Below are 14,522 nucleotides of genomic sequence, written 5' to 3' on the forward strand. Positions count from 1 at the left end.
ACTTGTATTTTAGTCTTTGTAGATTTTTCTGGAGACACAATATATATTTTGTTGGAGAGAGATAAAATGTTGAAATTGTAATATCAGCCATACTACGTAGAATTTATGATGACAGTAGAAAATGCGTTACATATTTCAAGGGAAGACTTAACTATAGATCAGATGATATTTGATCTCTACAAATATGTGCCTAATTTATTTTACTATAACAATTTTCAAAGTTTTGCATTTTGTCTATTTAAATATATTCCCTTATAATGTATATATTATTTTCTAATTGCTGATATATAAATAATCGAAATTTTTTATATTATGATTTTTTTACGTTTTTTAAAGATTTGTTTTGAATTCAATTAATTTTGTTATGTTTATAACTCTTTTGTTGAAATATTAATGCCTTTGTTTTTCGGTAAAACACATATTATCAATTGTTTGCCAAGGACTTTTTTCATTTCATTTCCCTTTAGACATCGCAATTGATCGGTCGTTTAATAATAATTGAATAAATTCGAGACTTCTATTTTCAATAGCGTCTACAATTACTTCAAAGCAATATTAAATTATTGCAAATGCATATTTTCAAGATTTAAAATGAATTATTATCAAGCTGTATTAAAAAATATTGAAATCTATAGTTGAGAAGAATTCCTTAATTAATAGCATAGAATGTAATTCCTACCTTTATCCATATGCATGAGTGAATCTGTTCGTTCTCCTTTTTTCAAAAGATCTGCAACATAAAACATTAATAAAACATTAATTTATAATTCTAATTCGCTGTCTCGAGTTTATTTTCATAACAATGATAACGTTCTGTTTCACATTTGTAAAAACATTTCTCTGCAATTTAATCATGTACCACTACATTCATTCAAATAATAATAATGTACTTTTATATGCGACTATAAGTTTTATCTTACATTTTTCCCATTATAAACATTGCAATTAATCTAGCTGTACAAAATTGTTTCATGCCAAATTGCATTCAATTGCGCAGCCGGACTCATCGGTGCAAGAATCAATTAATTGATTCATATCGTCTTAAATAATTGCTTTTACATCCAATAAATAGTGTAACATTATATTAATCAATGAGAGAAACACAGACGAAATATCTAATTCTATGTAAATCGCAAAGCATTAATATGTAATAATAAGTTAAGTGGCTTTAGTATTAACAATTTGATGATACTTTGCAGGCATTAATATTCATTATTGATATTGCTATGTTATACATTATTTCGCATAAATACATACACAAGCGCGCACGCACGCATGCATACATAAATATATAAATATTTTAATATTAATCATAATATTATCTGATATTAAAATTTTTCTAAATATAAGATGTACGAACCATACTTTATAACATATGTGGCGAGAAAATTGATGCTATACGCTGGCACGTGTAATATGTTTGCATAATATGGAATAATTACCAAATGCGCGACATGCTGACATAAAACATATGCATATATTTCTCAACGGCTACACTGTGACATAATTTCGTAATTTTGTAATTATAATTCAAAGATCCATTATAATGAAAAGTCTAGCTTAAATAATTCTTACGACAATTATACTAAAATAACTGTAAAAATCAAATGAGATTCATTTATAAGTATTAAACAAGACTAAAGAAATGATGCAATGCCGTCTTTTGAAAATATATAGTAAGATCACATTGTTTCTTCAATATATCCTATTTACTCAAATTTAATCAACTCTATCTAAATATATGTATAAAATAGCAAATAATTTAATTAGTAATCAATAACTCTCTACAACATTGTTGTTCTTATATAATAACAATTGCGAGGATTATATGCATACAAAAATGAGACATACATATATATATAAAATAATAATTCTCAGAAACATATATTATATAACAAGTCATATAAAGATTATAAAAATGTGATAAAAAAAGATTCTTCTATTCTTTTTAGCAGACTTTCTGTAAGTAAGCAAAATTCATACATATACGTTATCAGATGAATTTATTCGTTGAACATATCCGTTTTATTAAACTGTAAAAATAATAAATATATATATATATATATATATGTATGTTACGTATCAGCATATTATATATTTTACGAAGTATATAAGAGAATTAATAGAACTAAACAGTGTAAAACAAAAGATACGACTTATAATAGTGATAGCAGAGACATATTTGCGAGAATCCATGAGAGAGATTCTGGTACAAAAATTGAATTCCAGATTTGTACTCCTTCAACATTATATCCGATCTGTTACTAAATCGGTATAATCGTTCTTGACTCTTGCAAGTGTCGTTCAACTAGAAATAATTATGAACGAATACGGATAATAATGATCAACTACGGATATCTGTATCTATTTTTTCGCGTTTAATCTTGAAATTTAAAACATTTTTTTATTACATTAACATAGGATAAAAAGAACACTTTATCGTCAGTAATGTTTACGAATTGTAACGACGTCAGTTGTGATTTTGCCCTAGCTTTTTCTTTTTGAAATACTGCGGAAGCAGTTTCTATGCCGATAAAGTCAGCAAGATTTTCACTCATCATTTTTCCATGCAAATAAAATTGATTTTACTTTGCTCAATATACACTCTTATTTTTTATGGAATGTTAAATTGATAACATTAAATTTATATAATAACATACGTAAAATCAAGTATATAAATATATAAATTTAATAATATCCATTTTATTTAACTAGAAATAAAATGTAAATTTATCGTATGTAGAGAGTGTCAGAATATAATTATATGTATATATTCTGAAATATATGTGGAATAGAGATTAAAACATTATAAAAGAATAAAACAATATGTAACAGAAAATGTGACTTACAGTAACGATAGAAAAAAACATATTTGCATGCAAAAATATGTCACAAAGAATTTAACCTAAAATTTAAGCTTTTCGTTTAAATCTGATTTGTTATTAAATCGATAGAATTATCCTTCAATCTCAAGTATCATTCAGCTACGAATAACTACGAACAAATACTATGATGATAAATCACAAACACCTGTAGTATATTTTCTTACATGTAATATCGAATTTTATTCTATATAATCAATGATAATATTTTTCAATGTATTACACATTAAACAAAAATTCGATCTGTCATATTGAGCTATTTTGTAATCATGAAAAAATCATGCGTTTCCAATCAAATTTAAAATTCTTTTTAGATTTAGTCTTAATTTGTCTTTTATAAGGTATATATGTGTAATTAAAAAAGAATATTCTAAAGATACAATTCTCTAAGTAATAAGAGAGATATATTTATACTCCAAGATCGATCGGTGAGTAAAACCGGCCCAAAAGTCGAACGTTTATTCTATTAGCAATAAATGGGATTTATTATTAAATGGATAAAGTCGCGCGCAATCTTAAAATTTAAGCTTGCCAATCGATTACGAATGAATACGAATGAGGCTTAATTATAAATAGTCCTTAATTTCCTGCACTCGTTTTAAGAATTATGTATATATGTATACATATAATTAACGCTATTATATCTTCTGTTATATTTTATGTAGAGCAAGATTCTCGACTCATGACATTAAACATGAGGGATTTAAAGAAAACGCGCGCGTAATCAATTCTAAAATCTTCAAAGGACAAAGCCAGTCATATGCTTCATTTCGAAGTGAGAGGGGATTCACTCGACCTCTGACAGAAAGATTTAATACCATATCAACTTTGAATTTTATCCGCTTCATACCTATGAATGCAACCCGTTCCACGCGTTTTTCGTCACAACGAAATCTGCCTGCTTTTACATAGTGGCAAAGGCGGATCGCACATCCTACGTATGTCACTAGATCGCTGGGTGTCTTTTAAGCATGAGTACTTTCATCTCCCGCTTTTTTGTGACGAAAAGTGCACTGACTGGAAAATTCAGCCTTGCGTTAGCAGATATATAAGGTATCTGAAGAAATCACACACACATAAACACACACATACACAGAAGTATATAACAATATAAAATCTTACGTAATATTGTATAGAATTTGCATTCTTTACATGATAATTTTAACGGAATTTTTCAACACTAAAAAGAATGTTTAATCGACTCGATTTACTTCCTATTACTTAATTTTTGTATATTAAGATTTTTAAGTATAATTCTTTTTAAGAAACTATATATTACTTTATTCTTTTGTATGTTTTATTGTATTATGATAAATAAGCAGTTTATGGTAACTAGAATGTGGTTTTGACAAAAAAATTCACAATCTATTTATTTTATAAAAAAAATTATGCTTTTATACTCTTATATTACATTACTTTGTCTTTTCAATTTAATAATAAAAAATCAAATGTCAATTTCTATATATAGAAATATAATAGATATATTATTCTTTATATAATATATAGCGTAAATAATTTTAATTATAACACTTATAAATCAATTAAAATTCACTAAAGACATATATTCAATTTTGACTAAGAATTTTTCTTCTGAAACGAAACTTCCTACTGCTATACTGCTTTTTCTCCAGTCAGTGCACAATTCGAGCGAAGATTCGGCTACATATACATATATGTAGCCGAATCTTCGCTCGAATGTATATATCCTATCATAAATCAAGATTTCAATTCGTCGCCTGCCGGATCGAACTTACATGCGACGATAGCACCTCACTCCTCTCTTGTCACACTCTCACGACATAGAGGCTTCGAGAATTCACTATCGAAGTATGCCATCCACGATACGTTTGTTGTGACGATCGATTCTTGAAGGAGGAAACAGAGATGCTCGTGTAATGATGCTCGTTGAACGCGAGAAAATTTGCGAAAAGAGATGAGCGTTTGTGCGCACAAAAAGGGATGAAGTACGCGGATAAGAAAAACAGTTGCTTGAAAGCAGTGATGAGAATATTTCAAATGTAATTTAAAGCGCAATATGTATATAATTAAAATTATTAATTAAAATAATAACCTTAATTATTAGCAATTTTTGTGTTTCAAATATATTTCAAATTTTTAAATGTTGTATTAACTTTAAATATTATTTCTTGTATAATTTTTTAAATATGTTTTTTAATAGGGAAAATAATGTACATCTATTTTAATAGTACGTAAAACGTATATATTTATGTTATATGTCATATGTGTTTTCAATAAATTTATTAAAAGATTATTTTCTCTTAAAAAGAGATAATGCTGCGTGAAATTAATATAGCCCATTTATGGACATACCATATAACATTTCAAATAAGAGCTTCATGGAATGAATATTATTCGTCGTTGGTCTAATATTTGAAATATCCGGAAAGAGAAAGAGATCATCGTGCGCTAAATTCCGACGGAATAGAAGGATCTGCGATTCTTGGTTTGCGGAACGTTTGAAATACGCGATCTAAATCCGCGGCATTAAATCATTCTCGCGAGTAAGAGAGGCTTGTAACGCGTTCGAGCGGTTTCCTAGAGAGCGTTTAATTCGTTACGTACGACTCAGCTGCGCAAACATTGGCTCACCCGAAAGAGTCCGGAATGCCGGATCGTTTCTTTGATATTTGCTGGTGCAAAGTAGGTCCTTAAATTCACTGCGCACGATGAAATTCCCGCCGGATCGCCGACGGGTCGTCGCATAATGCCAATTTTATGTAAAACTGCAGCCACATTCAGTAGTGCATTGATGTAGATTTGATATCAAAAGTATAAACTAGCCATTATAAATGGCTTCGCATTTTCTAGATGGATAATTTTTGAATTAATGCATTATCTAAATATACATCATGATTCTGATTATATTCATAATAAAAAAAAAAAAAGATTAAGCAATAATGAATCGATGAAAAGTGTAATTCTTATTAAGTTAATTGTTTGTAAATTATAAAATATCCCATAAAAATAATGACCTTTTATTGCTCATAAAGTTGCCTATTTCTATAATCCATGTGAACACAAAGCTTTATGGGACAAGAAGCTTGTTGCAATCCCTTTGTGTCCTTTGACTATTTTTATTCAGCAATATACTCAACATAGGAAATCTCGAATATTACTCGCTTAAGCCCGAGGGTGATCTAAATCGAGAGCCAATTAAGCAGATAACTGAGCAAAGCCAAACAATAACCTGATCGACCCAGCCTACCGAGATATTAACATATAATGCCAAATCAGGAACCGTTCATACGCAGGACCGACTGCAGCTGCCTCTGGAAGCTATTTACTTTCATTTCGTACAGTACAATTCCTACACTGAGTATAATGAAATAAATTTTAGCATTATGCTGATTGCATGAAGCTATTCAGAAACGAATTGTAGATTATATATGTGGTCTCAAAAAATAAAATATTATGAAATTATTATACTTTACAATAATATTCTATTGTAATATTATAATAGTGCACTTTTATAATCCTCTAAAATACATATATGCATATACTTATATACATATACATATGCTAGATGTACAGAATTGTTATATGTTTGTATAAGAATTGTGTACATATTTATTAAGTATAAAATATACATGCTGAGAGATATGCTCACAAACTAACAATAAGTTCAACAAGAGTGAAACGAGATAATCGATGTAATAATACGTAATAAAAAAGAAAATTGTATTCGTGCAAATAAGTGTAATATAAAGCATCGTAGTGTGATAATGATTTAATTCGCACGCGATGTAATCGTTAAACAAACGAAAAGTTTGACAGAGATTGTTTGATCGCGCGGTTCATTTGATAAATTTCTATGCGATAATCACGACGAACAGAAAGATACGTATGGGTTTATTTTTCACGATCGTTCCGCAGCGATCAGCACAAAGGCAAGAGTTCGCTTCGTCACCGGCTTTCTCTTTCAAGGGCTGTTGCCCTTCTGTCAGTCGTTTAATCGCCACGTGATCAAAGAGATTCCTTAATAAGGCCCGCACACAGCCGCAGGCTCACAAACCGCCCGCGCTTAGAAAGCAAATGCACTTTATGTCACACGCATGTGTTACGCGCATTGATGGCAGGGATTTTATAAAGGAAATCTCGTATTTTTTCATTACTCGTTTAAACGCAATTTTAATGTTAATCCTAAACTCTGTGAAAGAAAGTATTGTAATCAGTGTAAATAAAATTGAGAACAGAAAGAAGAATACTTTTCAACAAAAAATTATTTGCTAAAATAGGAACAAATTGGCATCAAATAAATAATAGTTTCTATTAAAAGATACATATATTTATTTGGCTTTCTTAATTATTTAATTAATATTTTATTTAAACAAGATATTTGAATAATTATTTTTAATATAATCTGCACTAAAAATTTTCGTTATTATTACGCTACGTTATTATTAACATTATTATGATCAGATAAATAAAATCCTTAAATAAATCTCTGCTTTCAAAAAAAAAAAATTAGTTCTGAGCTCGTCTCCGCTTCATCTAGCTCTTCTTCGTGCACCAAACTACGAATCTTTCTCGTGAGAAATGAAAATTGTTTGAAGTTTCCGCGAATACGTAAAATACATTTGCGCCTTTTTCTCGAGCGATATAGCCATTCTCGCATCAAAAAAAAGTTCTTATGATAATCCAGAGAAAAAGTTCGAATAGCTCGCGAGCTTGCGGCGATCAGCTTCGTGAGCTTCCGTACGTGGGGAGCAACTTTTGAATTTCAATTCAGATGTCACATTCACGTTAAATGTATACGGACATTTTGTACTGATCGCACATTTATGCTTTCTGTTTCAGATCTCTTCAATAACCAGCTTCTGCAGGGTGAGTGTGTGATTTTTATTGTATCGTATATATTGTAGCTTTTGATGTCTTCAATCGCGCGCTCTAACGATGCAAACGTTACAAAAAAAAAAAAAAAAAAAAACTGCGCAAAAGAATATTACAGTCGTTTCAATTGGATTTGCAACATTTAATTAATTACGACCTCTTTGTGTGTATGCGTATTTTTTTGCACAAAGTTGTTTCACGCTTACTAATTGATATTACTTTATTTGAACAAACAACATATTTATTTTATTTTAATCCGTTTTAATTATACCCGTAACTTGCACATTTTATATTGTCTACAGTAATCTATATTGCATTATATTGGCAAAAAAAATATAGAATTATTTCAAAAATATGAACCATAAAGGTTTCGAGGAAAGTTTGTTCGAAAAAATAAATTATTCTAAATTTTATCAAACATTAAAATCCCGCTTGGTTAAATCGCTTTTTTCTTGCCGCGTTTTATATTCACCGTACCTCTCTAGGTACAATATATATTTTTGTTCCTTTCTGCCAAACCTTCTTCTTGAACAACGGGCAACTCGAAGTTGTCTGCATTTCTCAGAGAAAAATGCCGGGACATTTTTAACAAGAATTCATCCATCCGTTTAGATCCTCCAGCCCTTATTGTTCCACTCATGTTCTACGGAGGCACGCGGGTGATCTCGAGATCTCCATTCGAGTCTCGTCCTCCCGCACCTATACGAGCGTTGTCTGGTTCACTATGTTTCCAGGCGGAAAGAAAATCCCGTGTGAATTTTTTATTGAAAGTATTTCCACGAGAGTGGCATACAGAAATAGGTTGACAAATGTTTTTGCGTTATTTATTTTAACTCAATTCCGTTAGGTTCTAAAATATGTTTTTAGTTTATAAATAATAGTTAGGTATTCTAGACAAATTTCAAAATTTTGATCGCTGCAAAATGATTTATAAGTAACGAATATTCAATTAAATTGTAAAATAGTTTCTAAAAAAGCAATTCTATTGTCATCAAATTACAAATGCTTTCATTGTAAAATTTTTCATGTTTATCTACATTGCACATTTAGTGATTATACATATTTTATAACATGGAAAACATTGCAAGATGACGTATATTCTACATATACACAAATGCAAAACTATCAAAGAATAAGCTTAGATATATTGCAATACAGTTACGAACAAATTAGATTAAAATTATTTCCCTATTTGTATTGTTACAAAAGAAAAATAAATGAAGTCGAACTCTATTTTCAAGAACAACTACTTTTCATGTTCAAATTTGATATATGTATAGTCAAGTTATCGAGAAAAAAGTAAGATCTGGATAACAATGTTGTGTTAAAATTTTTCTAAAAATGCGTAAAAAATAGTTTGTCTTCTACTTTTACATAATTAATATAATATAAAGATGATATAATGTTTAGAGACAAATATATATTATGTGTAAAAAAATATACATTTAATAAATTACTATAAATTAAAAAAAAAAGATATATTATAAATCACAAGATTAAATTATAGATTGTTAAAAATAGTTTGCTGCATTTTAGAATTTCCATTATTAGAAAATAAGAAATCAATTAATTTATACAATATTGTGAGTGGAATAACATTCCAATAAACGATGAATTTTCTATCGCCTGTCTATCTTAAAGAAATATACCGCCGATGGCAGAAAAAGTTGCAGCTGATGCATCTAGTCTGCACTTGACTGCTTTCACAAGCGAGGAGTTGGAAAAAGATTCTGAAATGCAAATCGGGCGCGAAACCGATCGATTGCATAATTTACGGCGCGGTCCGCGAGAAAATACCGACGTTATCATGAGAATTTCTTGTCACGTAAACGTAAATTACTTCTTTTAGTTATCGCTGACAATTTCCCATTAACTGAATGCGACCATCTCGTAAAATAGTTTACCAAATAGCTCTTTCAATAGCTCACTCTTTTGATTATTTTATTTGGTATAATATATTTATTTCGTATATGTGTGTTTTCTTTAAAGACATCATTGCGCTAAAATTAATGATCTCATTGAAATTATAGGAATTATATATGTATAGATACGTATAAAAAATATTATATAATACACAAATAGTATTTTCTAATTCCCTGAAAATATTTTCTTGAATTGTACAATTGAAACGATCATACAAATAGATGATTCTATATTTCGATATCAATTTGAAACGCAATATGTAAAATACAAATAGGGATCTGAATCCGATTATTATAAAAACTTTCTTTTTCTTTGAAGTTACGTCTGATGTCATATTGGTGCTGTGCTATCGTTCTAAAAAGCAGGAATAAATCATTCATGATGCAAAAAGCAAAAGATCTGGCATTGACTCCGCCCGTCTTTTCTCTAGTGAGAGAGTATACGCGTGGAAGTTTTCACATTTTCCGTCTTTTCACCTCGATGTTTGAATCTGAACCACTCTTAAGGTTCTCGCGATGCCCCAGTAAATTCGATGACGTTTCTCCCTGGTTTTCCCCAGCTTCTTGCGAATCTCTTTTCTTGTTTTTCACTCATTCCACAGACGGTCTTTCATGGTGTCGGATATAATTTACGATCTCGTTAAAAATGTAGAAATCATTTATTTTCGTCGTACGACATAATATAAAAGAACGATCGGTAAACGAAACTAATAGCGAAAGGAATTCATTTCACACCTTCCATTTTTATTAATAAGACGAATTGTTTTTTCTTGCACGATATAAACACGTCTCACTTTAAAATAAATATCAGTTGTAAAAAAATGTTAAAAGTATTGTGCGTATTATAAATTGGTAAAATTTATATATCATTTTAGTATATCGAGTATTTCTGATTATATTATTGATTTTTAATAAAAAATATATGACATGTGTATATAAATGTGATTAATTTTAATTATCTTAGATATAGGAATCTAACAATTTTTACTTGTTTTTATTAAAGATGTCAAATTTAATTTGGCTATTCAACTTTTAAAGTCTTGACTTTTACAGTTCTTAATATACTTTCTTTAAATTTTTGCATAACTTTATTTTATTAAATATTTATTTCTTTGAATTCTTAGATCTGCAAATTATATTATTATATTTCATATATTAAAAGAAGAAGATTCCATCAGAATGATTTTTCTATTTCTATTTTTATTTTCAAATAATAATAATAATATCAAAAGAGTGAGAAAACTATTTTGATATAATATTTATATAACTTTATATATTGTTATATTTTACATATGTTACGGAGTTTTTTCGTGGTATAAATTTACGAAACAATAAAAAGCGTTGACGACAACAAAACACAATGCATTCTCGCACCACTACAGACGTATACAAATGCGTGCAATACTCATCATCCATGAGCGGCTAAGTAGAACTTGCATCTGGACGTAATAAATAGTCTACTCCATCCCCTTGTCACTTTGTTCACTCCATATTCGTCAAACAAGGATCAGCATACCCGTTCTGCAAGAGGGATCCTCTCGCGCGTAGGTTCCCTCCAGTGTGGGTCTACGGCCCACTTTCCTGCTTGCGCTTATTGTGTCGCCCCAAATACATTGTGCGCGCAAGCGAGGAATATCTGCTGACGCTCGACGGTTCACGATTACCACGATGCGAAAAAAAGGGCGCTATTAAAGGACCTGCTTTTCCCTCAAATCGACTTTGCATGCACTCTTTTCGTTACTGCCATTCTCAATTAAATTTAGCTTGGTGCAATAGTCTAAATAATCAGCTTTAAGCATGTAAAATATTTGGATTAAGAAAAAAGATCTTTCCCCAAAATTTAATTGAAAATATTTAAGAATTCGTATATTATCTCATATATATCCGTATCCATTAATCTTTCTTTCATCGGGAAAATATGTAATTAACGTTATAATTATTATCTATAATTTAAAAAAATACGACATCAGAATATTATTGGATTCTTAGTTAATAAAATACAAAATACACGGTAGCAACATTATCGCGTTAGTTCAATTTCAGAGTGAGAGAATAATTTCAATAAATTGCTAGTTCAGTTCACATTGCAACACTGTTATAAATGTTTAAGATGTCCATTAGCGCGAGTCGGTGAGTCCAGACACGACTAATGAAGATGGAAAATTAATTAAGTCGGAAAATTAATTCCTTCCCCGCGATAGAGCGAGATATTGCGGTGTCCCGATTCGAATCAAAGCTGCGAATTTTGATTTACCTCGGCTTAATTAAATTTCCACCTGAATTAGCAAGATGCCAAGTGGGCCAATTCACTGACATAATGATCCCTATGCAAAATGTAAAATTTCTAAAGTCAATCTATATATTTGAAATGTATACTTTTCGTAAAATATAATTTATATCTGCCGAGGTGATTCTACAAGAGGAAACGATAAATAATAGGAAAGCAAACAATTACAAGTGCATATATCGCAAAACATTAAATAATTTATTATTGACAAAATGAATGATTATTTTGGCTAATAGTGGTTTGTCATTTATTAATTGATCATGTGAATAATTATCTTATTAATTGTATATAAAATAATCATATCCGTGAAATGCATAAAACTTAATTATGTCATTTTTAATCTCTCTTGACACTGTTAAACTAAATTTTCTCGTAAATAGATATAATCATCTCTTTGTAATAATGACAGTAAAACATTTACATAACGTATCTTTATGCTCTTTATGCAAAGCGGTGTAGAACGCCGCTTACTCGCAGACAGTTCCTTAATTTTATCGCGATGAGTAGGGGATCTATTTGTTCACTGAGAAACATCGGAGATAAGGCCTCGAGGATTATGAAGGAGATTGCTCAACTGCGGTCCAAGGAAGCGCTCTCGACAAGAGAGCTACCTAATTACGATGAGGAAAAGCGGAAGCCTCAAACAGGGCTGGCTCTACAACAACCAGAGCTTAATGCTCCACATCGTATTTTTTGAAGCTAAACTAATTGGTGAATTAATTTTTTTCACGAAACCGCTTTAACTAAAATATTTATATTGTGACATTTTATATCTTATTTTATAGCGTCATTTTTTTCTAACACATCTTGTTTTTTAATAATGGATTTTAAACCGGAAAAATAGGAATAGATTATATTTTTTCAAATATAAATTTTAAATAAAAAATAAGCTGTATAATCTGACATCTCCTAGCTCTGAATTGCATGTAAAGCTAAAAAAAATTATAAATTCTTTTATTATAAAACTTCTATTTATCTAGCGTTTTTGCTTCATTATTATAAAATTTAAAATATATTTGAAAGTTTTAATTTTCCCTTTGGCAATTAAAGTGGAAATTCTAGGCTTACATTTTTATCATCGGAAATCTGTACACTTGCATCGCGGCAGCCCTGGTGTGGTAAGTGAAGATGAAGAGTCGTAAGAGGATAGTATCTTCCTCTCGATTAAGTGCCTCCGGGAAGACATAACATTCTAACGTTTTACCCTGTTCGCTCCTCCGTGTCTACCTCTCTGTTAGTTAGAGCGATGGACGAAAAAGGAAGAGAATAACCGGGAGATAACGACTATCGACGCCATTGCTAAAGTCGTAATGGACCACTCCTCAAGAACGGCGATTGTCTAAATGTTAAACTTTACGGCATACCCGCATGAACGCTCTGGAAACTTTATCCGTCCTTTTTTTAGGAATCGAAGCGATACTGAGGTTAATACCAGTTACCCTTTTCAAACGCAAACCACGACACTTGTAATTTATTTGTTCGGTAAAAAAATTAATAAATCTTTATTTATAAGAAATATATGGACTTTGAATGATTTATTTGTATAAGTAGATAGAAAATTAAAAAATATTTACATAAATTGAAAAAAATTGAAAAAAGAAGAGAATAATATTTCTAAAAACACAATAAAAAGCAAACATAGAAATATAAAATAAAATGCACGCTTATTTATCAGTTCAAAACTATGTATCGATTATATATACACTGAGAAAATAAAGTTATTAATTTGACTAAATACATTTTTATTATCATTTCTTTAATTGAAATATTTAAATCGAATATGATTTTTTTACTTAATATTTAAATTTTTTTATTAAATACTTAAATATTTTAACTGAAGAAATTATAATTAATGTTGTACTAAACGTATTTTTAATCAAATTAACAACTTATTTTTCAATGTGAAAAATAAACTATAATAAATGGAGTTAAAAATCATTAATTTTTCACAATTTGCCATCAAATGGAATTTTCAAGATACTATCCTTTCTGTTGCAGCTCTCTGCTATTGTCGATGGGATTTACGCTGAGCACGGACATACCGCAGGATCGTTCGCGCATTTAGCGAGCGATCGACTTCTCGTCGGTGGAGGCGCCGAAGCGAAATCCTTGCAGGGCGCTAAAGGGATCAACAACTTCGTCGGATGTCTGAGAAAGGTTACACGCGCGATAGCATGATTTATTTATACTTTCCATCAACTTTTCACCGTCTCTTCTCCCTTAGTCTCTAAATAAATTAATAAAAATTGCATAAAGCGTGATAGAGATCATTAACCTTTTCAATATCAAATGTTTACAGAGATTAGAAAAAAATCAAATTTAATATTTTCCAAGAAAATAGTATAAAATGCAAGAAAACTCTATAAAATTTTTCACATATTTACTTTAAAGACACGTCAATTTAAAGAGCGTCAAACGATAGACTAGATAATATAAAATGACTGATATTACTTAAAGAAAAGTTAATTATTAAGCAGAGAATAATAAATAATCAATGATGAGATATATAAAATGTATTTTATAGATAAAGTTTCTCGAGGAAACAAATAGATCAAAACTATTCTTCAGTTAATTTTAAAT

General features: G+C 29.8%; 2 protein-coding genes across 6 annotated transcripts in view; one reads left to right on the forward strand and one right to left on the reverse strand.

Annotated features, from left to right (window-relative positions):
• Positions 1 to 14,522, reverse strand: part of LOC145937593 (uncharacterized) — a 227,773-nt gene that overhangs the window by 168,954 nt on the left and 44,297 nt on the right. Inside the window, exon 4 of the mRNA XM_083040737.1 lies at positions 680 to 730. The gene's annotated coding sequence lies outside the window, so the exon portion shown is untranslated. The remainder of the gene's footprint in view (positions 1 to 679; positions 731 to 14,522) is intronic.
• Positions 1 to 14,522, forward strand: part of Nrx-1 (neurexin 1) — a 225,470-nt gene that overhangs the window by 117,819 nt on the left and 93,129 nt on the right. For all 5 annotated transcript variants that reach the window (XM_083040738.1, XM_083040740.1, XM_083040739.1 and 2 more), the window contains exons 6-7: positions 7,701 to 7,727; positions 13,941 to 14,099. In XM_083040738.1, the coding sequence (XP_082896864.1) occupies positions 7,701 to 7,727; positions 13,941 to 14,099 (186 nt within the window). The remainder of the gene's footprint in view (positions 1 to 7,700; positions 7,728 to 13,940; positions 14,100 to 14,522) is intronic.

This window comes from Prenolepis imparis, unplaced genomic scaffold (genome assembly GCF_030444845.1).
Source record: "Prenolepis imparis isolate NDT839.2.m4 unplaced genomic scaffold, iyPreImpa1.0 SCAF_6, whole genome shotgun sequence".
Lineage (NCBI taxonomy): Eukaryota > Metazoa > Arthropoda > Insecta > Hymenoptera > Formicidae > Prenolepis > Prenolepis imparis.